At 53.4% G+C, this 24723-nt stretch overlaps 8 protein-coding genes across 8 annotated transcripts; 5 read left to right on the top strand and 3 right to left on the bottom strand.

Moving 5' to 3' along the window:
- Positions 1-75: 75 nt before the first annotated feature.
- Positions 76-2772, bottom strand: PUNSTDRAFT_118223 (Metallo-dependent hydrolase). Its single transcript, XM_007379846.1, has 11 exons — positions 2524-2772; positions 2327-2466; positions 2130-2274; positions 1833-2066; positions 1730-1783; positions 1590-1672; positions 1409-1536; positions 941-1351; positions 804-884; positions 679-745; positions 76-621 (listed from the first exon to the last, which is right to left on the bottom strand). Exons 4-11 carry the CDS (start codon positions 2051-2053, stop codon positions 164-166), a joined length of 1503 nt encoding a protein of 500 aa, XP_007379908.1. The 5' UTR covers positions 2054-2066; positions 2130-2274; positions 2327-2466; positions 2524-2772; the 3' UTR covers positions 76-163.
- A 2063-nt stretch (positions 2773-4835) lies between these two features.
- Positions 4836-6417, top strand: PUNSTDRAFT_49595 (uncharacterized protein). Its single transcript, XM_007379845.1, has 2 exons — positions 4836-5876; positions 5931-6417. The coding sequence occupies exon 1, from the start codon at positions 4919-4921 to the stop codon at positions 5867-5869; it is 951 nt and encodes a 316-aa protein (XP_007379907.1). The 5' UTR covers positions 4836-4918; the 3' UTR covers positions 5870-5876; positions 5931-6417.
- Positions 6418-7322: 905 nt separating this feature from the next.
- Positions 7323-9019, top strand: PUNSTDRAFT_141077 (alpha/beta-hydrolase; the record flags this gene model as incomplete). Its single annotated transcript, XM_007379844.1, has 9 exons — positions 7323-7638; positions 7698-7849; positions 7901-7943; positions 7993-8021; positions 8099-8166; positions 8225-8343; positions 8401-8535; positions 8591-8759; positions 8827-9019. 9 exons carry the CDS (start codon positions 7323-7325, stop codon positions 9017-9019), a joined length of 1224 nt encoding a protein of 407 aa, XP_007379906.1.
- Positions 9020-11832: 2813 nt separating this feature from the next.
- Positions 11833-13457, top strand: PUNSTDRAFT_60614 (tryptophan 2,3-dioxygenase; the record flags this gene model as incomplete). The annotated part of the gene is made up of 2 exons (XM_007379843.1): positions 11833-12165; positions 12234-13457. The coding sequence occupies 2 exons, from the start codon at positions 11833-11835 to the stop codon at positions 13455-13457; spliced, it is 1557 nt and encodes a 518-aa protein (XP_007379905.1).
- Positions 13458-14250: 793 nt separating this feature from the next.
- On the top strand, positions 14251-14457 carry PUNSTDRAFT_30358 (uncharacterized protein; the record flags this gene model as incomplete). Its single annotated transcript, XM_007379842.1, has 1 exon — positions 14251-14457. A coding segment is annotated over one exon (207 nt), but the record flags the coding sequence as incomplete, so codon positions are not given.
- Positions 14458-16299: 1842 nt separating this feature from the next.
- On the bottom strand, positions 16300-16836 carry PUNSTDRAFT_61579 (uncharacterized protein; the record flags this gene model as incomplete). Its single annotated transcript, XM_007379841.1, has 2 exons — positions 16300-16695; positions 16744-16836. Coding segments are annotated over 2 exons (489 nt in total), but the record flags the coding sequence as incomplete, so codon positions are not given.
- Positions 16837-16884: 48 nt separating this feature from the next.
- On the bottom strand, positions 16885-18504 carry PUNSTDRAFT_60934 (uncharacterized protein; the record flags this gene model as incomplete). The annotated part of the gene is made up of 2 exons (XM_007379840.1): positions 16885-17439; positions 17536-18504. The coding sequence occupies 2 exons, from the start codon at positions 18502-18504 to the stop codon at positions 16885-16887; spliced, it is 1524 nt and encodes a 507-aa protein (XP_007379902.1).
- Positions 18505-19870: 1366 nt separating this feature from the next.
- PUNSTDRAFT_141075 (uncharacterized protein) lies at positions 19871-21293 on the top strand. Its single transcript, XM_007379839.1, has 5 exons — positions 19871-20090; positions 20149-20241; positions 20295-20687; positions 20748-20960; positions 21017-21293. Exons 1-5 carry the CDS (start codon positions 19953-19955, stop codon positions 21194-21196), a joined length of 1017 nt encoding a protein of 338 aa, XP_007379901.1. The 5' UTR covers positions 19871-19952; the 3' UTR covers positions 21197-21293.
- The last annotated feature ends 3430 nt before the right edge of the window (positions 21294-24723 follow it).

Genomic DNA, 24723 nt, shown 5'->3' with positions numbered 1-24723 from the left:
TGCTGGCGTAAAGAGCAGCCGAGAGCGGGCGGATAAGATAAAACACGCCAAGTTCAACCCCTAACCCAGATCATAGGTTTCCATCCTGTCGATAAGGTTATAACGTGGTATACAGTGCGTCTATGCGAACCAGAACATATGGCAGCGTCATATCGAGATATGCCTACGCAAACGTGGTACCAAGGGACTTAACAACACGAGAATAGCGATCCTCCAGATCATACTGGGACAGCTTCCCGCGCAGCACCTCCTGGCGCTCCCTCAGCCTCTTCGCCACTGCCAACCAGTCTTCAATCCCGGAAGCGGTCGTCACTGGAGCTAAGCGTCCTGCCTTCTTCACAACCTTGCCGTTCACAATGACCCACTCGACATCCTGGCCGGTGGCGTGAATGGCGATGCCGCGGAAAGGGTCCGAGCATCCCGCGAGATTGGGCGAAAGCGCGTCATAGAGAACAATATCCGCTAGCTTCCCCGGCTCAATCGTTCCAATACGGTCCGCCATGTTCACGCACTCGGCGCCGCCAAGGGTGGCGAGGCGGAACGCGGAAGCACAGGAATAGGTGTTGTGCTTGTTCGCTTTGGGCGTCGGCGTGTTGTACGCGGTTTTAGCGTGCATTTGACCTAATTCGGGCCTTCAATGAGTGCTTCGCCAAACATACGCCATAAAGGAAATGTCACCTCGTTCCCACTGAAGGGCGAAGTGCATGGCAGGGAACATTTCCGTGCTCAGGATAGATGCGCAGTCCTATGTCCCTCACCTGAGCACATACATTCCGCAGCAAGCAGCGGGAAGGATGACTTACAATGCCCAAGCCAACTTTAACACCTCTGCGAATCGCCTCGTACGCCACCGGGTCACCGTGACCCATGCCGAGCTCATCTTCCTACACGTATGCGCGATGAGAGAAGTGGTCTCATGACCGAGGAAACGTTCACCAACCGGAGTAACCGAGACACCAACGCCTTTCTCCTTCATGAGGGTCCACTCGAGTTCCTCGTCGCTGCCACCGAGGTGCTTCAAACCCGTGCAATGACTCATGACAATGTCGTCACTCAGTAGGCCAGCTTCATTCCACCTCTTCACGACCTTGTCGTGGCGCGGCGTGTGCGGGCCGCCAGGGTAATGGGCGGTGATAGGCTTGATGTTCTTCGCGCGTGCAAGAGCAAAAATGCGCGAGTCCGCGTCAGGGTCGTAGCCTTGTACGTCGTAAGCGAGGCCGAGGGTGACTCGCTTATCGGGAGTGAGGTTGCCATTGTCCTTGTCGGCAAGCTGCTCAATCAAAGAGACCTGCCATTCGGCGACAGCGGCGTCGTCCGCGAACTCGAGAGGATCAATGTTGGTTTGTGTGGACTACGAGATCGTCATCAGCATGCGAGTATCACCGACGGGCAGCAGAGGCTGACTCACCTGCCGAGAAACGCACAGCAAGATCCGAAGACCAGACTCTGCTGAAGCCTGGACGGCTGACTCGACATGAGCTGGTGAGTTGGCCGAGTGGAAGTGGTCCAATACAGTAGTGGTACCACCGTGAATAGCTGGGAATGACCGCTGAGCCAAAGTCGTGAGAGGATTGCTGCCGATTCAGTACCTTGCAAGCTTCCGGCGAGCTGCCCAGCGTACACGTCCTCAGCAGTAACGAGGGCTGTGGTAGTCCAGGTTAACTTGGCAAGACTAGCATGATGTCTATTAGCCAATGATACACTACACTTCGGCGGGATCTGAACGTACTACTCAACCAAAGTCCAATCTTCCTGGTTGTCAACAACAGACATCCAAAGGTGGCTGAGAGAACAGTGAGCTTCCCTGTCGCCTTCTAAGCGGCATAACTCACCGATGGGTATCCACGAAGCCAGGCGCAATCCATTTGTCTTGACAGTCGATGACGAGCGTGCCGTCGCCGTCCTCGACCTTGATACTTCCGGGAGCTTCCACAGCGGCGATGGTGTCTCCCTTGATCAGGACGTCCGCACGGCGCGGAGTCGGCGTTGCGAGAGGCCCGTCGGAGTTGACGAACGTCGTCAGCAGGCCGTTGCGCAGAAGTATCGTCGACATTGCGTGTGCGTATCTGAGCAAGTGGGGAGTTCTCTGGTCAGTACCACGACTATATACGCTGGTTTAAATAGCTCACCGGCGACGTCAGAGACATAAGACGAGCACAGTCGTGGGAAGCGCCCAGACAGTGGAATATCAGAGCCCTTTTTCCAAGAGGGCTGATTCTCGATAACCGACCAACCCGCCATGAGATTATACGCGCACTTTCGGTTCACCGGACTCTAGAATGACGACTCGATAACCGACCAACCCGCCATGAGATTATACGCGCACTTTCGGTTCACCGGACTCTAGAATGACGACGAGGTTGTGAGGCGCGGATGGTCATCTCTTAATCGTAGCATGCATCGATGACCGGAAGCGTGCCCGTCTTGTTCAGCAATGATCAGAGCCGTGCGTGAACAACCCGCTATCTGGAATGATATGATCAATTTGCGCCCCGGTGATCAGGTCTTTGGAGAAAATCTTACGCTTTGGGCCCTATGTCAACCTTGTTTTGGCCGGAGTAGGACAGGAAGCGCGCCGCATCCTTCGGAAGGCCTGCGAAAGAGTTTCCAAATCGATGCGCGATCGTCGGCCATGCTTATGGGGGCATTGAGAATATCCGACCCTAGATGTGCAAGGGGATTGAAGACAGTGAAAACGCTGACGAGAGGGGCACGGGTTGGTTTGCTTCCATGGCAGCCCAAAGACGCCACGCCAATGGCCTTGTGCATCCGTTCTTCTGCATTCAATGTGACTCGGCTGTCGACGGGGGTGTCGTGAGACCGCTCATACACGCTCAAATCAACGCTTGTGCAGGACGACTGATACCCGCTCGGCCAGGCTGAGAGATTGGAGCAAAGGCTCGTACAGGATGGACCGGTGTGGGGTAGTTGCTACCGGTCAGGGACCAGCACAGTCGCGATACGGTGCCGGTCTTGCTGTCGGAAAGACAGTTCATTGAGTTCATCTTTAGATAGCTATCGGGACAATCCGCTGCTCCTACGTTCAAGCTACCGCTGAAGTAAGCATTCGGGATGGGGTGAGAGGAGTCAAACGAATCCGGAATGAGAGCTCTTACCAATATGCTACCGGTTATCAGCGGCCAACAGCGCCGACATTCATGCATACTTTTCCCTATCTCACAGAAGTAACTGAGGTGAAAAGTGTGGGGACGTCGACGCTGTAGCGAAGAGTCAAACATATACTGCGTCTGACTCACCGTTGCGTCAGGATTCAGGGTAATAACAGAGGGGTTTTGAAAGCCACGTGATCGTGGGTAGCTCCCGGCAACTTGAAGTGACTGAGGAAAGTCGCCGGCGGCCCGGCTTGACATTTGCCATGGTATGGCATGTTCACGAACGTGCGGCGAAGTCGCAGATATGTATTGAGCTGTGCGATGGCAGTCGGCCCCGTTGGCACAACGATTCTTCTCTAGGTCAACGTTAAGCAGGATTCACAACTTCTGGGATTAGCAGCCCATTGTGCGTGCGCGATTGGGACGCCCATCTGCCGGATTACATACCTTCCGATCAGGCAAGTCCAGATGAGATGCCAAAATTGTCTTATTGCTCGCGATGGCGGTCGCCGACGGTTGGTCGTCGTGTCAATGGGAGTAAACAGTCACATGAAGCGCAGCCTGGCAACGAGAAGACCTTCATACCCATCCACATATACAGCGAACCCTAGTTCATTGAAGGTGGCTCAGAACATCGTGTCGACACAGTCGGAGAAACTGACGCACGCCGCTTGCGATTTGATGCAATTACATACGAAGGACACCGAAAAAATGGGACGGAGTACTGAGCATCGGTCGTTCGATGAAGAACATGGGACCTGTCCAGTCACGTCCCTGTCGCCGATACATCATCAGCCAGTCGAGTGTAAATCTCTGCGTACCGTTGCAACTGCGGACCGAGGGCCCAGGATAGTGGCTCACTATTGTGTGGCTTTTGTGGCAAAAAGCACCACTGCGGCAAGTCGTCGTCAAAGCGCCCTGCAGAAACAAGAGGCAAAGCCGTGACTTTGATCGCCACTGTCGCGAAGCAGGTACAAGAAGGTTTCAGAAGCTCTGGGGCAATCGCCGGGATTTCAAATGGCTGTATGGGGGTGAAGCGCGGAGGCTAATTCCGGAATGTGTGACCTGTGTTGTTGCATGAAAAAATCGGTCAGAGCTCAGGCTGCAGGAGAACCGTCTACTGCGGAATGTCTGAAGGAACGGGCGTGCAGCGCGGCGCTGAGGATGTGCGGCGGGATGTCACATCGACGGAGCCGATGAGGACGGCGGGATTGCCCGAACGGGACAGCGACGCCACCGACGCAGTCCCCGCCCGACGACGCGACGAGTCACGTCCGCCCGGTTGAGATGTCACACGCTCTACCGAAGACGAGAAGGCGAATTTTTTGGGCGCGAACACACGTCCCCATTGTCCTGCCCCCCTTCACGCGCTTCACATCCCATCACAGTCCATCCTATAAAGCCCTCCTCTTTCGTCGGCGCCAAGCACAGGCCTTGTCCCCCGCCCCGTCCCCGCTCGTCGCGGAGATCTGATAGCTTGCACAGCTCGGGCGCTTCAAGATCACCGAACCTCCGGCGCTCGTTTCAGCGCTACACATATAAAGCCTTTTCTCGTGGCGGAAAACTTTCTCCCCAAGCTCCGACACACGAGGCTATCGCAACGTGCGAAACGTGCGCCGTCGCTCTTAAAGAGACGGCCTGCTGCAAGCTGCTTCACTGTGAGCTCGAGTCATCCTCTCTTGACTCGTAACATCCTTACTTAAAACCCGACCCTGGTCCCAGCTCAGACCTTCATCAAAACAGGGTATCGCTGGTACCCTCAAGACATCATCTCTCCGAGTAACATCCTCTGTTCGGTGGTAGCTATGGTGCCTCAACTGTCTGCAACTCGGCGTCGCCGCGCACATCCCTTCCTCCTCACCCCCACCGCTCCCATCGCTATCCCCAACTCCCACCGACGCATCGTAGAGCAGCCCCTGTCACCTATCCGCTGTAACTCTGCTATGGATGATCAACTCGTGTTTGCCATGTCGCCCGACTGCACTTCGCCTGCCCTTCCCAACCGGTACATCCGGGCCAGGAAGGACACCGCAACATCCCACATGAGCAGCCGAGCCCATGCGTTCGACTGGAACATCACCGGGACGGAGAACAAGCCCGTGGAATACACTCCAGCGCGTCCGGCGCAACCTCCCCTCACTCCGGCGCAAAAGCTTGCAGCAGAGTACCGAGCCTCTGCAGCCGCGAAGAAACCTGCGGCGCGTCCTCGGGCGTTCACGCAGCTGTCCACGAACCCACAGCTACCCTCACCCGCATCGTCCGTCGGCTCTGCAGACTTCTCCCCCGAAGAGATGTCGGCTTCGCCAGCCGCATCGCCTGTTGTCCCTGCCTTCGGCCTCACGTGCACCATTGATGAGAAGCACGAACGGTCTACGTCTTCCGAGAGGCGGGGGAACAAGCACCGCCCTCGCCCTCCGCCGACCCTGCGCTGGAAGACGACGCCGCAGCTCGCGCGGTTCATCGCTGCCAGCGGAGCGGGCGCTCAACTCTCGACCAATGCGGTGTCCGGATCCCTCGTGACTCCGCCGCTCACAGCCTGGCCGTCGTCGGTGCTTTTGGACTCGGACCTCATGGACACTACTCTGGTGGAAGACGCTCCGGAGAAGGATGCCCATGACCTGTCCGATCAAGAGCCGCAGTCGAGTCTCAAGCGTGTTCAGAGCGATCTGCAGAAGTACCTGTTCACCATGACTGCCTTCAGCAAGGCCGATTCGCCCGAACGGGGCAGGCGCAGGGAGAGAACCCCGGCTCGTTGAAAAAAAGGTCAGATCCTCAGCACCTTGTTACAGTTCTCATTAGCTGACATCCCTTTCTTAGACGCTAAAGTCAACAGATACACGTTTCGCCACGCATATAATCTCCCCACGGACGTTCAAGTGCATCCATTGACTCTGTCTTCTCATGACCTGCGGCATCACGACATTCTTCGGTCGCAACAACTCATCTTCAGATTCTTCCATCACGTCTCATGCCTTTTCCCCTGGATCATCCTAACCTATTCAACTCTAATCAAATCCCATGTCGCCTTCATCTTTCCAAAGCACTCATCGACGTCCGGCCGTCGCGAAAAGCTCTCGAGGAGCATTCCTGTTGCATATTCATCAACACCTCTCGCATTCGCATTCTCGCACATGTCGCTCATGGACGTTTGAACCCCCCTTCGACCTTCGACCTCGCATATATTCGCTTTCTTGCGGGCAGATGTCCCTTTCGTTTCGTATAGACGCCTCTTCTCTTCCCCATCTCATCTCATGCCAAAATCAAGCATCGCATCGTCCACTGTCTTCACATCTCCAGCATCAATCGACCAACCTCATTCGCATTTTTGTGTTTTCATACTCACATCCACCCTTCCTCCCCATCATCATCAAAACTCTCCCAAGCAGTAATTCTTCTCACCACCACCTCGCATGCATCAGAATGTTTCCCTAGATCTCGTAGTCATGAAATTCGATATGGCACAAGCTTGCCCTCGCACTTGCTCGAGCGTGACAGCGTGATGTTGAACATACTGATCGAGATGCCTGTCATTGTGAGACGGTGTCCGATCTGTCTCTGGAATGTTGATCCTGACGTACTTCGTCGATATGTCGCGGATGTATCACAGTTGCTCGCGTGCGTGCGCCCCTGGCGGGCTAGAAGGAGACCCTGTTCGTGATCCTCTCTCACCCTTACTGCACAAGTCGTCTGAACCACGTTCGGCACGACGTCAACCCCCTTCTGTCCAACCACATGCGATTCTAGCAGCTGACTGCGACTCGCGGACCGCCATATGAATCCTTTTGTTCATAACTGGAAGTTAGACTGGGAATGCGCGCGTCCGTCGGCAAACTCGCGATAGCAACGAGCCGAAAGTCGAAAGTACAACATGTGGCCAGAAGCCAGCTGTCGATGGATGTCAATCTACCGACAGGTTGGAGGTGTCGGTCCACCGCTATATGCGTACACAGCCTTTGCTCAGTTTACACGCTGAAATCGCCGGACCTGCTGCACGGATGTAATACAAGGACGTAACATGCCGCGCTTCTGCCGCTCGCTATGTATGTGACGAGATGTTGTGCTCTGTCCACCTAATCCTCTTTGAGCTCACAACTCTGCTTCGCAGGAGGACGGACTTCTCATGAGAAACGAACATATGAACGGCATATAAAGGGTTGGGAACATGTCCGCCGCGACTTTTCCCCGTCCTTGCTAACATCCCCGTAGGCTATGACTGAACGCCCTTTCACGGTTGCCGTCCCGGACGTCCAGCTCGACCACTTGATCCAGAAGCTCGACTTCGCTCGGCTACCCGACGAGCTGGATGAGGCTGGCTGGGATTACGGCGCACCTCTTGCGGATGTGAAGCGGCTTGTCGACCGATGGAGGAATGGGTGGGACTGGCGGCGCTTTGAGGCTGAGATTAACCAGCTCCCCATGTTCACGAGGGACATCGACGTCGACGGGTTCGGCGCTTTGAACATTCACTACGTGCATCAGAAGAGCGAAACAGCCAGCGCCGTTCCGCTCCTCTTCGTCCACGGATGTGAGCACGCTCCTTCTGCCCCAATGGCGAGCGACTCTACTGACGGTTGTGGTGGACAGGGCCGGGGCATTTTCTCGAAGTCCGGAAGATCCTGCCGTTGCTCGTATCGAAAGGTCAACCAAGTTTCAACGTCGTGGCGTTCAGTTTGCCTGGATATGGTTGGTCGGAAGCGCCGAAGAAGAAGGGGTTCGGACTAGCGCAGTATGCCGAGGTATGTCGTGTCATTGACCTGCATCATCTCGTTGCTCATGATGTGAGTCAGGTCGGGCATAAACTTATGCTTGCACTCGGTTACACGGAGTACGGTAAGCGAGGATCTTCCCTCTCGTACCCTACGAGGCTGATTGCGCGCAGTGACGCAAGGTGGTGACTGGGGCTATTTGGTAAGTAGGGCGTCTCGGAATCACAGGAGCTGGCTCGTACATACCCGTTCAAGCGACTGACTAGCGTGAATGCACAGATTACCCGTAAAATGGCGACTCTCTACGGAGGTAGACATATAAAAGCTTGGCACACAAACATGCCCGTGTAAGCTCAGATTTCTTCCATGCGCTATCTTTCTAATATCATTGAAAACGTCGTGTAGTGGAGCGCCACCAAAACTGAGGTCGAGTCCGCTCACCTTCCTACGGACACTGTTAGGGTTGACAGCTGCTGAGAAAGCTGGGCTGGCTCGTATGAAATGGTTCCACACGAAGGGCCAAGGTCCTCGAACGTTTGCTCTGTTGTACCTCCAGAACTGACCATCATTCGCCTACGTAGGTTACATGCAAGAACAGTCCACGCAACCTCAGACATTGGGCTATAGTTTGGCCGACTCGCCGGTAGGCTTACTGGCATGGATCTACGAGAAGCTCCACGACTGGACAGACAGCTACCCATGGAACGATGACGAAGGTCTGCGTTGATCATATACTATGATTATGCTGTCAGGCTGACACATCACGATCAGTCCTCGATTGGGTTTCGGTGTACTGGTTCTCTCGGGCAGGGCCAACCGCGTCCCTGAGGATCTACTATGAAGTAATCCAAGCTGGGGACTTCATCTGGCGTGATCGCGTCACTAGCGCGCCGATGGGAGTCTCATACTTTCCAAAGGAGATTATGCCTGCGCCGCCCTCGTCAGTGTGCATATACGCTACTTACTACACCGTTCTCACTCTTTGGCTTCTACACAAATTCGTACAGATGGGTCCGACTGACAGGTCGCGTGATCTTCGAGGCCCGGCACGACGCTGGTGGGCACTTCGCGGCCTACGAGAAGCCAGAAGAGCTGGTGGGCGATCTGAAGAAGATGTTTGGGAAGGGTGGACCTGCGTTCGGCATCATTTCTGGCAAGAATGGATATAGCCAAGAGGCCAAGACGATAGCAAAATGCTAGGGATGGGACTCAGCTCTTGGCCGTTTCATCTGGGATCATCTATTCCTGGTCACAACTGTAGCTCGCTAGTACGAGACCATCTCGCTTCCGGTATAGGACATTATACCCTCTTCCGCTAGGCATCAGTATTGTGAAGTCGTAGCGGCTGATTTAAGGGAGCCGTGGGCACGAGCGCATCGAATATCCTGGTCATGACGAGCACTGAGCTAGGCAGCTATGTTCACTAAGCTGTTCAACTTCTCACTATTCCGCACGAGTCACTAGAGGCTCACAATTGTCGTGCTTGTAGGCGTAGTTTGACACCTCCCCGCGTTTCAGTGAAGCCGACCTCCAATTGCTCAATGTTTATGCAGTGAATTGAAACCGAGGGATTCGGATCGCTCTTGATTGGCTTCGTTGGCAGTTGTTCTTATTCCGAAGCGGTTAATCATCTATCCGGATATCCAACGTATGGATCCTTCCTCAGCTCGCACTCAACACTTGCTAGTTACATTCGATTGAAGGTTCTCGATCAATGTCGAATCACGGTACCTGTGGTTCCGGGACAAGCCCTGCTACAGGTAGAAATACGTCTCTGAACAGGTGAGCGGGCATGCCTTCCACAGTCGCAGATGTGCTCGCACCCGTCCTTAGTATGGATCAAAGGTTGCAAAGAGCTGTTGATGTATATGACTCTCTGACAGTGAGTGCCTTGGATCGCGCACTTCATATACTCTGTGAACTGCAACCTATAAAGCATTCATGTGGATTGACGCTGGATGCTATGAATCAACGTAGGTTGACACCACCTCGCTTCTTTCGACATGCCGAGGTAAATAATATGGCGGGAAAGCAAACCTGAGCACAACCAAGCTCTACCCGTTGGAGGCAACGGAAAAATCCGTCGTGCTCGATCGGATCGCCTGCTAATCATCCCGCGCCTTGCCCCGATGGTGGTGTCGCGTCGGTGGTTCTGATGCGTGAGTGAACGGAAGCAAAGCTTGTACCCGCTGCCGGTGCCCGACGATCGCTGGCATTTCCTCCGAGTCCATCAGACCAAACGCAAAGCTGCACACATACACAGTTCGGGGAAAAGCGCGAAGCGGGCGGTCCCGATCCGACGCCCTTGGTACCCACAGTTGATTCAGTAAGACGATATTCGCGTCTCATCGTAATATCCGAGAGCCGCTGGCCGCTTTCGTGCCGAACCGCAATTCATCTTCGTCCGGCCGTTGTTTCTGATGGCGGGATGGTGGGAGGTTCGGGAAGTAGCAGAGGAAGAAATTCCCCACACTGTCGGGCGGATTGTGAGGCGCTCGAAGAATACGAATGCATGACGCAAGTTTCCGTGATGTTCATGTATCCCCTTACGCGGATAGTAAATCCCGAAGTGGCTCGATCGTCTCTGCGGAACTTAGCGCGTGGGTGGCAAGTTCGAGCATCATGAGCGGGAGTGATGTATATCACCAATTACTTAGAAGCGGGAGAAGGATAAATTAGAGCGCCTGGCGCAAGATCCAAGGGGTTAATCGCATCGACGGAGCTCTTGACCCGGTAGCAGTGGAGGACGATCAATGAGCGCGGGAAGGAGCGAAAACAGCGGGCTACATGCTGGGGTGAGCACTTACAGGGATTAAGGGGTGCAACGTTGATCACAAGGCTCGATATTGCATGACTTCTTCGAAATGTGTGTATGTGGACGTGAACGATCCGCGCCGAAGCCCCATGTGCTCCCAAGGCGCCAGCCTGATGGTCGACAAACCAGTTAGAGAATATATCGGCAGTCCTTCAAGCAGAAGCTGGAACTTCGGAAGGTTGCACGTTGTGATGATCGTCTCCCCGCCCAGGGAGACGGTGGTTCAAGCAGGAGAGCGAGCGGAGGTCCATATTTAAGTACGAGTATTCACATAGGACTGCGTTGTTGCATTGAGCGGATATCTTCGCATTTCTCCCATCAATGTTAGAGCCTCGATTATCTAATTCAGGGCCAAGCAAGTCCTGCCCAAAGCCCAAGGCGATCCCAGGTTTGCGCACAGCGAGGGCGGTCATAGCAAGACCACCCCGTTAGCCGTGCCCATGCGTCATCCGCCCGTCGGCATGTTCCATCTTCGTCAGCGTCAAGATTACAGTCAGCCTTTCCCTCTGCGGAGGCGGAGCTCAATTCTAGATGAGATCTTGCAAGCATGCTCTACTGGGTCCACGGTTAGACTCAGAGCCCGGCCCTATGCAGTTACAGAAGTGCAATAGATGTCGCCGAGCAGTAGGATCCTTTACGACGAAAAAGTCAACGGAGCACGGAGTGTATTGATAATTGATGGAGTTCGAATCTGACCAAGATGAACGTGGGTCAATGGATGTAACAACGCCATCAGACCGGGTTCTTACCGTCCTCGTCCCGTCTTTACCTCAACCTGCTGTGCTGCTTTACTATCAATCTTACTGCGTTATCCCGCGTAACCCAGGTTACGAAAAGAATGGAGACGGGCAAGGGAAGCGATCAGGGGAAGGGTATGGAACGGGCTCGATCCAGCCGGGCTAATATGTTTTCCATGGCGTGATACTGTGCACAAGATCATCTTAGCAAGCATCTCCCTCTTGCTCCTCCTGCCTTACAAAACCGTACGGACCGTCCCCTGCGTTTTCAAAGGACCTTGATCCCGACATTGATCTCACAGGGGATCCACCCGTCACCGCGTTCCGAGTTTAGTGTCACTGCCGCCCGGATAACCTGCAACGGATTAGATCCGGCCCCCCTTTCCACTCCTCGTACCAAGCCCGGTGACCCAGCCAATATCACCATTGCTACCACTAGTACTATCCCCAAGGACTCCAAAATGACCACATCACCCAACCCGTCGCAGGCCACGAGCCCGCTCGCCCACCTTTCAGCGCAACATTTCCTCACCTCACCGCGCCCGGACGCGCTTGCGTCCCGCCCGGCCGGTGTACCTGATACGACGACGCTCGCCGCGCACGATTTCGACGTCGATACCCGCACGGGCTTCATGCCTCCTGAGCCACCGCTCACGCGCCTCCCTGCGCGATGGGACCGATGGGAGGATGCACTCGAAGACGCGATTCATTCTAGGCTCCAGCTGGCCAGCAAGCCTCAGTTGACGCAGGAGCAGTTGTGCCAAAGTGAACGATGGCGAACGAGAGTGCGCGAAGTAAGCGGATCCCAGTATTTGTATGCGAGCGTAGCCACAGGCTGATCGTCGTCGGTCTGGCTGCCTAGATACCTCTCCTTTCGATACAAGAACTGGCCTCGTCCGAAGTTCTGCTGCGGAGAGCCCACCATGTCCTCGCCTGGCTCCTTCACTTTTACGTGCATACCCTCCCCCTCGCCGTGCCAATTCTTATTCCGCGTTCCATCTCCGTCCCTCTTTTCCAAGTCTGCGCACAACTTCGCCTTCCCCCGGTGCTCACATACTCCGACGACGTGCTCTACAACTGGGCATTCAAGCCTGGTTCCGCGCCCTCAGACTCGGAGGAGCCGCCACTGCCGACAATAGACAACATCACGACCGTGACGACGTTCACTCAAACGCGCTCCGAGTCCGAGTTCTACCTCGCCTCGGCGCGGATCGAGCTCCGGGGAGCAGAAGCGCTCGCGCTCATGCAAGCTATGATGGATGAAGCTTTCGTATCGGACGCGCTTGCCTTCTCGCGCATCACGTCCTACCTCCTCTCACTCTCCGCTGTCATCGACGCCCTTACCTCCCTCCTCCTCGCCGTGCGCGAGGGCTGCGACCCTGAAGAGTTCTACCATGACATCCGGCCCTGGTTCAAGGGCGAGGACGCCGCCGATGCCGAGGGCGCGCGGAAGTGGGTATTCGAAGGTATCGAGGAGTTTGGCCTGCAGGAACCCGTGGAGAAGAGCGGGCCGAGCGCGGGCCAGAGCGCCCTCGTGCACGCGCTCGACGTCTTCCTCGGCGTGGATGAATACAGCCACCACGCGGCGCTCACCGGGCGTTCATCCTCTTCCCCCTCCCCCACTTCCTCCTCGTCGTCGCAACCTAGGCCACAACAGCACCAGCAGGCGTTCCTTACCCGCATGCAGTCGTACATGCCGCGTCACCACCGCGCCTTCCTCAATCACCTCTCCGCCAACCCCCGCCCGCTCCGGTCGCTCGTTCTCGCCAATGCGGCGTCGTTCCCGGAGCTGTTGGACGCGTACAACGACGCGGTGCGCGCGCTGAAGCGGTTCCGCGATTCGCACATGCGCGTCGTCGCGATGTACATCGTCGGGCCGAGCGCGCGGGAGAGGCAACAGAAGAAGGAGATGGCCGCGCGCGAGCAGGAAAAGGCGGAGGGTGAGGAGGAGGATAAGATCAAGGGTACGGGCGGGACGGAGCTCGTGCGCTTCTTGAAAGGCGTCAGGGACAGGACGGCGAGTGCGGTGATCAGCGAAGGCGAGGACGTAGCGCTCGAGGCGCGGGGGAAGGTCATGAGCATCTAACCATACGCGAATACGACACGGGGATGCAGATGACAGCGAGTATATCTCTTGATTTGTTCGTTTTCCATGTCGAAGGTGTTCGTTAAAGAGATATGTATTGAATATTTGGATATTGTTCACTTACTGTACACACGCGAACCTAGTATCAATACTTGCAATTCTATAGGTCATCGCGCCTTGACACTCGCTGACGCTGAATGCTCCAACGCGCTTCTCAACTAGTCTCGTAACCACACTGCCTGGGCGACGAGCAAGCAAAGTGCCGATAGGCAGTCTGGGCGGTTTCCGTGGGAATTCATAAGCTCACCGGGAACGTGACTTTCACGTGATGCAGAGTAAGAGTCGGAATGTGATCGGAAGTGATCAAGTCAGACCGAGTAAGAAAGGCGATGTGATCGGTCAGTTTATGAATGTGATGCATCAGATTTGCGGACGCGCGTCGTTTTGTGGCTAAGTTCGACGGTTTGCACTAATGCAAAAATTGGGCTCGCTGTCGTCTGCACTTGAATTCTGTGCCAAACTCTCGGAATCTGGCTGCGCTATGACCTCAGTGGATGCCCTGCCCATGGATCTGCACTTGGAAGAAGCAAACAAGCTTCGAAAACTGAGCTATTCTGAGCTTGTCACCCACTGCACCGGATCCTTTCTTGCTGTTACTGGCGCCAACACCCCGGGGATTCCATCATACTGCTGGGCAGCGCTTCCAGAAGACACTCGCAGTGCCTGTTCAAGCTTCGATAGAAGACCTGTCGTCGATCTTCCGAAGTCCTCGACCGAATACAAACGGGATATCTTGCTCGCCTGCTCGTTGATCTTTCTGTATACTAGTGGATCAAGCCTTCCCCGTGACATGCAGCTTCAGGCGGGCCTCTCAAGTGTCTACCATCAGGATTGCATACTGAGTGCGGGAACTGGCTTTGGGAAGACTTTTGCTATGATAATTGCCTGGCTTCTTCGTCCGATGGAACTTGGCATTGTGTTCTCACCCTTGAAGCGCTTGCAGACGAGTCAGGTCACCCACACTATCCCATTCTGCAATCATAATGTTGAACTAGTGGTACAGATCAAAGACTTTGCCTCCTTTGGGATACGTGCCATCGCCATTAATCACGATACACCAAACGACAAAGCCTTGTGGAAGGTGAGTCATTTTACAGAGTTTACCCGCGATACTGACACAGATCGCAGAGTATACATCCCGGTCCCGGGTATCAAGTGTTAATCACAGCACCTGAGCAGTTCTTTGTTGATCGGACATCAGGACAGGTACCACGGCTTGCGAAGCTCATGCTCGCACGCACAAATGACAAGAATCCGTTCATCAAACGGATAAAGCGGATCTTCGTTGATGAGGCTCATCATATTGTTCTGTCTGGTTCTGAACGTGGTGGGAAGGCACCCTATCGCCCATGCTATGGAAGGCTTGGCGAGCTTCGCATCCGGCTTGCTCCTGAATGCGCTTGGACACTTCTGTCGGCAACTATCTGTCCACCGCATGTTATGGGACCATTAAAGCGGCTTACGCGGATCTCTGACGACGCTCTCATGGTCTTGTGCCCTCTTAATCGATCTAACTTGGTCTACGCTACTCTAGTCGTTGACGGTGATCTACGTAACCTCAAGAATTTGGATCGTGTTATTCCTATCCCGTTTCCTAGTACCGGCCTCAAAAAGACTATGATCTTTGTCGACAATAAATCATTGATAGGGCAGATTGCTGTACATCTCACCAATCGATTACCAGAGCCCTTACGTAGTCATGGTATTGTGCGAGAGTATCACAGCGACATGTCACTAGCACATCTTGATGATGTGTACGACAGCTTCAATTCACCCACAAGGAACTGCCAAATCTTGGTTTGTTCACAAGCGGCATCGAATGTGAGCCAAATTGACCGTCCATGTTTCAATGTGGACTTCATACTCACCTGTACTTGTAACAGGGCTTGAATCCCACCAGTGTCACGCTTATCATCAACTATGGCATAGGACGGGACCAGGCAGAGGATTTGCAGCGAGCGGGGCGGGCTCGTGATGCTAAGGTTCCTGCTCTATTCTTAGTGATGGCAGAGCGATGGGTAGAGGAGGCGACCATCATCACTAGTATTCATGAAGAAGCCAGCCCTGATATGCCTCTTGCTCCAATTGATCCAAAGAGCAAGAAGAAGACATTCAAACGAGAAGAACTTGCAAGTCGCGCCTGCGTACGCACGTTCCAATCTCAAACATGCTTGCGTGCTTGCTATGCAAGTTACCTGCATGATTCCTCAGCTAATGGTACGCCTCACTGAGATTCCAGCGTACACTATTGTTAACACACACTAGCACTTGACTTCACGGGCCCTTGGTGCTGCGACCGACTACATCCGGGTGACGACACGCGGCGTTCATTCACGCTGGACTCCTTCTTCCCGTATCAAGCACCAGCATCTCTCAGCGACATCTTGGATATGTCAACCGGAGAAAAGCGGCCCCGTAAAAGCTATAGACCAATCGCTGAACGTCCAGCACTTGAGGTCCTACTCCGAAAGTGGCGAGACGATATGTTCAAGACAGCGCAGTCAGTGTATGCTTCGACTCCCCAAGACATACTTGAGGACCACGACATACCACAAATTGCTCGGATTCAGATGAACGGAAAGGACGGACCTCTCAGCCTCGATAAGATCACCAACATACTTGGAGAAACAGAGGAGTGGAAATCACGATGGGCTGGGCCGCTCTTCAAGGTCCTCTGGGATTTCACATACACAAATAAGGAGAATGTGCACTGTACTGATCGCCCTGTTAAGAGAGCTAGGATGGGTGTATTGCCACTACAGCCCATAAACTGAATGTATAGTCAATCATCCTGTAAATTTGATACATCAATGTCTACTGGTTCGAGCTCATCATCCTCTGCTCCGCTGTCCACACCTAAGCCCATAGCCGCTATCTTTTTGTTGAATGTATCCACTGAGCCCGCTTGCAATTTATTGCGGCCCGTAAGTATGGTATCAATTGTTCTCTTGACAGCCTTACGCGCTGGGTTGCATGTCTGTAGCTTGTGAGTCTGGGCAGCATCCATTACTGACCATACGGCTGCGGAGGTATCTGGTGTTGTATGTGATGTTCCCATGTAGCTTCCTTTGAGGCCTTTGACATAGGCATCGCGTGCTTTCTGGAGGGATGGAATAGCTGCTGATGCATGACCAAGAACTTCCCAGTAGTTTGGTGATCCATGATTTGGTAGCATACTCTGTAGTGGTGTATTAGTAGTGGAGGACATGACTGATGGGCTTCATACCTTTCCGATGCGCACCAGGTGCTCCATGTTCAAATCAACGGGTAAATTCTTCCCGGTGAGATTGATTATCATATTATCCCGCATAACATCCCTGTACACAAGGACCTGTCAGTACATTGACCGCAGCTACTTGTTGTCCTCTTACGCAAAGTCCGATGGCCAGATGTACTTCAGTTGCAAGATAAGGTGCATGATCTCTGTTGAATAATTGTTCGAGCCTCCTGCACGGAACATCATACACAATGGACCGAGAATGTCTTCAATTCTTCCCCAGTCGCCATCGCGGATAGCATAGTCAACTTCACGGATGTACAATAAGTCACGGAGAAGCCGTTTGATGTTTTCACGGGCAAGGTCACCCGTTTCATTGTCATTAGAGCTCCCTATTGTGGTATATTTGCGTTGAATACACCGTGCAATATGAGTCAGCTCCTCTGCTGTGCAGTTCTTGGCAGCAAAGGCGGTGAAGTCAGAGCAGCCAGACTCGACAAGCCAGAAGTGGAGAATCAGGCCGTCAAAGATTTGCGCCAGAGTGTTTTTGAGTAAATGGAAGTCAGGATGCTGAGCTCCAAGGCGAGTACGAGACACAAGCACGAAGAACCAGCTCAAAGACCCCAGATCATCGTCTTTGCCACGGTGGATACCAAGGACACACCAGAGTAAGTTGAGAAGAAGGTGGAACAGTCCAACACCGAGCTGAAGACACGACAAGCGGTCATGGGCAGACATGTCCCGAGCACGGAGAATCTGAGCGCTACGAATGTGGAGGTTTGTTGCAAGGTCAACATAGACTGGGATAGCACGATTTTCAAGCTTGTCACGAGTCATGCCAAGCTGCTCGAGATGGATGTTGTTATGAACTTGAATATTGCCGGCAACACTGGCTTCTTCGATGGTTGTTGTGCGCAATGGAAAGGCACGTTGTCGTCGCGTATCTGATAGCTTACGACGTGGTAGATATGAGAATAAGGGATCGTCTTCGAATTTTTTGAAAGCGTCAACGTGAGTCGTAAGCACACGGAGAATATGAGCAAGAGACTGTGCATCAAAGGCTTGAATCTGTTCAGGATTTGGCCGTATATCCTGCTTGAAAGATAGTGCACGAGGGAGCCTAGTAATTCGTCGCCAGTTTGCCAAGATTGGCTTGAGTTCCAGTGCGGAGCCATCATGAATGTTGTAGAGTGTATAGATACACGAGGCTGTACCAGACTGAACTTTGGCTGGAGCATCCCGTCGTTGCTCCACATGTATAGATGTCTTGACATTGGTATTGTCGTAACCAAGTGAGTATCCATCGGGGGATTGTGCTAACTGCCGAGCGAGTTCAATACAGGAGTCTGCAAGGGCGGGGAAGATTGCCATGAGAGAGTCGTAGGAGATTGAGAGACCACACTTGTTGAGGAGATTAATCGCAAGCTCTGAGCATCCAGAGAAGTATGCCGTCAACGAGAAACCCCCGGCAAACGAGATGCAGAACCGAGACCGATGGTTGGCTAGCTGAGAAACAATAACGGCAACAAGTACATCGGGCTGTTTCTTCTTGTTCAACCTCTGAGCCTTGGAAGTCTGAGCAGCCGATGTGAGAATACGACAGAGTGTCGGTGCCGCCTCGGTGATAGGATCCTGAATTGATGAACGAAACGACCATTGACTGAGGTGTTCGTCCGTGATGTCAAGTACTTTCAGCGTCATCTTCCCTTTTATTTGATCCATCTCGTCGTAAACAACCTGGCAGATAAGCTCCTCTGCCTTGGGTTTCATCCAATCAATCATACATTTCCGGCCTGACTTTCTGTCCCATACCGAGTTCAGGAGCTGCGCCATGTGTCCAGATTTCGGGTCATAGAAACGTGTTTGATACCCCAGATAGTCAGGATTAGTCAAGACTTCGGCGACGAAGTCACTGAATGCGATAGAGCCCTCTTGCAGGATTGTCAGGACCAGCCGGTAACGATCTGCCTGGGTTTTGCGAGACCTGCAGCATGGCCGCGGGCAGCAGTACGAGGAGCTGGGGTTGGAATTTGATTCCATAGGTAATGCTGCCCCTGTTGAAGGAGCAGGGCTCGGAGTATCCGGAGACGTAGTATGACCCAACCCAAGGAGACCAACAGGCACGAGACTCGGACTTCTGGATGAGCTGACGGAAGGCGTAGGTGTATTGAACTGTGATGGTGCAGAGCTTTTGTCAAAGAAAGTGTTGTACGTTGCGGAAGGCTGAGGCAAGGAAAACGAAGTCATCGGCACTTCTCCTTGTCGTCGTCTCTTTCTGCCGCGTTCGTTGTCGACGGAGGATGTTGATGATAGCAACTCAAAGCCCTCGTATGAGCTTGGAAATGAGAAGTTGAAAAAGGAATGTGTATTCTGGCTGGTGCTAGGTGTAGACAAATGGTCTAATGTACGAAGACGGGACGGGGTGCTATAACTTCTGGACGATGCAGAAGTAGAACGGCCTGTACACATTGTAAGATCAGAGGCTACCCAGTATGTACAGTATGTACAACAGGTACGTACTGCTGGGTGTTCCAGTACCTCCGTCTTGGCCCTCTGCAGGCCCATCAGCCCCGGTATCCTGCACCAGCCTCTGTCCTCCCGGCCCTTCTACTGCTTCTGTGTGTTCTTCGGGCTTGTTATTGATGCCCCCCTGCATGCTGGAGATTTTGGCAGGAGTTCTGGTATAGTGAGAGCCAGCAGAGGAGGTCAAAGGAGTGGGCAAGGGAAGGATATGGCAATTGCCACATTTGACAACTTCGTGGCGCGATGATGCCGCGACCGCAAATCTGATGGATCGTGTGCGTGAACTGATGGGTCACTTTCGCAACTGACCGATCACTGTTCATTTCTTACTCGGTCTGACTTGATCACTTCCGATCACATTCCGACTCTTACTCTGCATCACGTGAAAGTCACGTTCCCGGTGAGCTTATGAATTCCCACGGAAACCGCCCAGACTGTCTGAAGCCACTTTGCTCGCTCGTCGGATTCAGGCAGGCTGGTAACGAGACTACTTCTCAACGCGCCCCTGTAGCGCGCTCCACGTGATCCACATGACCGACGCGTCTTCGACGGAGCGCGCCTTGAGCGGGTTGACCGCGTCTATACGTGGAGAACGCTCCCACTCAGAAGAAAGCGGCGTTCCGAATTCGAATCATGAAGGAAACTCTCCTTTCTCATCTCTCTACATTCATCTCCTCTGCGGCTGCCCCCCTTATATGTCGCCAGAAAATAACTTGATTCCGAATCCTTTGTGTGATACCTACGAAATCGATGGCGTAGTCAAACGGCGACGCCTAAAAGACACGCTGGACGAGCTGGACGGGAACTTGCCAGACGCGTGGCACGTTATCACTGTACGTGCTATCTGCCTCCGCGATCCTTCGTCGTTCCAGCCTCCGACGCGTGCTTCAGTACGATATGCGCCGGGCGATGCAGAGACACCTGGACCCGAAGAAGTGCATGAACCTACAGGACAAGACCGCGGTCGATCTATGTACGAAGGAGGTCAAAAGTCTTCGTTCGGCTTACAAATTCTCTGGCTCACTTGTCAATATCAGATCTGCGATCAGTATCCGTATTTCCGACGGTTCGAAGATGCATGGCCCGTCCTACGTTACATGGAACAGTACATGCACGCGACTCTGAAGGATAGGCTACCCGATGGCTCTCCGCGAGGCTGGAAAAAAATGAGGATGCTTCGTGCCCATTGGCATAGGCAAGCTCAAGGGCGGGCTCGAGCATCGCTCTCGAAATCGGCAGTGCGCGTGTTGAAGCAGCCAACTGTATTTGAGCCTCAGGTAAAGGCTGACCTTATCGACGCGAATGAGGATGCAGACGGCGAGGCCGGCAATGGCACTCCGAGGCGAAGCAGCCGGATTGCCCGTGCCAAAAGCGATGAATGCAAGCAGAGTCCCATCGCGAGACTCGAGGTCGACAACGATGTCGAGATGGTTTGTTTTTTCATCCTTGACTCTGTTCCTTCACGTTATCCGACCGCTTTGTGTTGTTAGCACTCCATCCGCGGACCGTCTACGATCAGTCGCGATCGAGCTCAAGTCCGCCCGTTCGTGGGGAAGCTTCGAAAACCCTCCTTGGGATGCAGGCCCGGGGACCCACAACCGTCACTCTCCGATGCCAACCCGGTGGAGGCCTTCCTGCGAAACTTGGACGTACCAATGGATCATCTCTTCGCCGTCTTTCACAGCCTAGGTATTCGCCAACAGGTCCGCTTTTGTTGCTATTCCTCATGGATTTGCGAGATGCTGATCGGCCTGGTCAGGCCGAGCTCGACGGACTCGTGAGCTGGGACGTGGACGAGCGCAACTCTTGGCTAGACGAACAACTGCATCCGCGCCTGGAACGGGGCGAGATTACGCCCTTCGAGGTGCAGGTTGTGAAGAGGGCATTGACGGCTCGCCGGGTATACCTTGCCGCGTCCGCCAAGGAAAACAGGGCTTAGAGAGCATTGTCCATACCACTTTCTCGTGAATCACATACCGGATGTATGCATGTTGCCTTGTCTAAGACGTGTAATCTGCTCATTCTGCCTGAAATCATGTACTCTATGCACTTCTCTATGCGATTCCCGCATCGAACCCTGTGCCCACGAGCGACACATTGCAATCCTGACGCGATGACGAAAATCAGGGTGCGTACGCTAATCTTAGAGGGAAGGGTGGAGTTTCTTCTTGAAGTAGTAAGAATATATAGACATAAATAATTCCGCGCTACGGCTCCTAGTATGTGGAATTATCTACTGGCGTACACTGAGGCCGGCTCCTCAACGCCCTCGATTTCCTCCTAGGTATACGGAACCTTGAATGTCTTCCTTTGCGCTCCGAACGCCGACAAATCTCTGGCCTACCGCGCCCCATCGACATTCACGGTCCCCATAGCGCCGCTCTATCCCATTGATCCGCGTTTGGGAGCCGATTGACTTTCGATTTGACAATCGTACGGAAAGTCGGGCCCGACCTAAACGTTTATAGCAGTACAATGCACCCGGTATGGCCCGAACTAGCGCCGTCGGGGTACTAACAACACGCAGCTCGCAGAAGCGACTCACCGAAGTCCTGGGCTGCCCTATGAGCATATGGGGGCGAATCTTCCCATAGAGTCGGCAGAAAGAGGAAGCCACATGGTGCCATTCAGACGGAGCGACTCCGTTGTGTCAAGGCAAAAGCATACTGGAGCAGAGAGCGTTTCTCGAGACATGGGCAACTCTATGGGTGCAATCATGACGAGGGCGGGAAGGAGGAGTCGAAATGTGGCGGTCTGTGAATAGAGCATTGTGATAGAGTACCGTTTCTTTCACCTTCGTCAATTGAGCTCGGTAGCGACTGGAAGAGTGGTCTAAACAGGTGCCGTTGCTGTGAACTGGGCATCAGGGAGCGACCCGCAATGAGCATATGTCGTTGTTTGCGTTCCGCACAGGGTCTTCAAGCGCAGAGACCTCTCTGAGAAAAAGACAAGCTAGACCTGATCAGCAACAAAAATCCAGGAATGTAGGAGGACATAAGCCGAGAAAAGGGTCCGAATGTGCTTCTATACTGATGAGGATATCAGAACCGCCTTTGAACCGCACTTGAAGCAGGTACGATGCTTGCCCAGAGTCTCGGGACATGTCAAATTCGCAAGTATGCAGTTAGGACCCTTCTATGAACACTGCCGAGCCCGCCATTTGGGTCTAATGTATAGATACGCCGCCAGTTAACAATGAGATTGTGGCGCAACATTGGGGTCGAGAGCGACGCTGCGAACCAAGAGAGTTCATAACAAACAGCCGCAATGTGGTCCATATTTCCTCGTGTAGTTCTCGGTCCAGTACATTTGCGGTAATGCTGCGAGGTTCCGTACCATCGGAGTCCATTGACGTCCGACGGAAGATGATACACGATCAAAGTTCGATCTATGAACCCGCCCGCAAAGGTAAACGGGAGCAAATAGAGTTTAAAACCTTGCAATTATGGGTGACTACTGCGGGGGGAGGGGGGGGTGGAGCTTGAGGAAGAAGGCAACAGTAAAGCTCACGGGAGCAGAACCGAACCGAGTCATGTCTGTTTACGTCATACTGTAGTCTTACGACCTTAGGTTCGGTCCGCCTTCCGGGGGACAGGGGACAGCTGCAAGTTCGGGGCCGTGGGAAGTTCGCAAACTGACTGGAGTCAGTTAAATATATTCTCACAGTAAGCAACATAATTCTCACGATCAGCTCAGGCCCTGGATTTTGGTGGGGGACAGGGGACAACACGGGAAATTAGGTTCAGTTCGGGCTGCCAGGGGACAGGGGACGAACCTAAGGTCGTAAAACTACAGTATTCATCCGAGCCATTATCCTTGCGCGCGACTTGGGCATTCATCGAGTTTTCCTCGTCACTTCGTTCTGACAGTGAAGGGTTCAAGTCCTTGGATAAAGCTACTGAACACAACTACAATGAAACGAAGATATGGGTTTTTCAGACTGCGATGTACCTTTGCCTAGTGTTGTTTTGACGTATGCGAGGTACTGTAGAGGTGCGAAGCTGGTGGGGCTGGGCAACGCTGTTAGTGATGTGCGAGTCCTCGAGGCGTCCGCAGGGGCTGCCGTGAAAGGGGATACAAGTAGGTATTAGGGAGTGAGGAGAAAAGTCGAGAACAGCAGGTCAGTCGGTCGGTCGGTGATTCACAGTGTGTATCGATCGTACTCGTGGTGAACTCAGTAGTTGCTGTACCATACAGGAGAATCTGGTCTATGTACATACATGCATCCATCCATCCGTGCGCAATAACCCTCCTATCTCCCATCTAACCCGCCTGATGCTCCATTCCTGGGCTGCGTTGGGCCTATCGTACGCGTGTGCAGCCGTTGTCGAGGTCGAGTCGCCATAACCACCGATCGTGATGGGTCGAGGGCACCGAGTTGATTGATAGGAGGTCGGCGTTGAGTGCCAGCGTCAAGAGTCAAGGCGGGCCCGTCAATCTGCCGCTGATGTCGCATGGTCACTGGCAAGGCGTTGGTCTGTCGTGGTCCGTCAGCAGCCGGTAGCTGGGGGGCCATTCATGAAGGCGAGGGAGCGGGAGGGTGTTGAGATAGTCGAGGTCGTCAAGATGGAGGTCGATGCACCGCCACCGGCGTTGAGTAGCTTCATTCTCCTTCGAGGCACCCTACCAAGTATAAAGGGAAGGAGGTGGATCGCCACCCCGTCAGTCCTGCATGTGGCAGTGCACACCTGGAGGAAATGTATACATCTGAAGAGATGGGGTACGTTCTGGATCCAGCTCTTCAGTGCAGAGCCAGGGTGCCACAGTACTGTGGCAAAAAAAGTGTTGCCCCGTCTTGCCACATTGCACATTGTACTCACCCGCAACATCAGACAGCTTTTCTGTGTATGATAAGATGGTGCATGATGAGAGTACTCCATGCTACTGTAGTAAGGGAATCATGTTCATGTGTATATGCCACGATTTCCGAGCAATTTTGAGTATTGCCACCCTAGTACACAATGGAGACATCAACAAACAAATGTATTTCTCCCAAACAAGGGCAAGATAGATATTGGAACGGAAGTGCAATGCCTATAGCAAACCCTGGACTCCAGACCACAGGAATTTTCTGGACATGAGACAGTCACCGGCTACTGCATAGACAAAAGGCAACAAGGAAAAGGCATTGAATTGATGATGATCAATGATGACCAACAATACTTGATGGGGCTCATGGGAGTGCATTATCAGTGGAAACTGAACACTTGAGAAGACACATCATCAAACAGATACTTGAGCCAGTTAAGCCCTTTCCAACCCACATAGACAGGCGAGGAAAGGGAAGATTGCCTCAGTCTGAAAGAGACAAAAGCTATTGCACTAAGGGGGAATTGAACCCCTGGCAGGTCAAAATCGCCCATCAAATGGGACATGATAACATATAACAGCACAGGCTCACCCTACAATATCCCAGGTTTCCATTGCAAACCTGAGATGTTTCGTTGCAACCAAACCTGGGCATAG

Source organism: Punctularia strigosozonata (genome assembly GCF_000264995.1).
Source record: "Punctularia strigosozonata HHB-11173 SS5 unplaced genomic scaffold PUNSTscaffold_2, whole genome shotgun sequence".
Classification (NCBI taxonomy): domain Eukaryota; kingdom Fungi; phylum Basidiomycota; class Agaricomycetes; order Corticiales; family Punctulariaceae; genus Punctularia; species Punctularia strigosozonata.
This window is presented reverse-complemented; position numbering and strand designations above follow the sequence as displayed.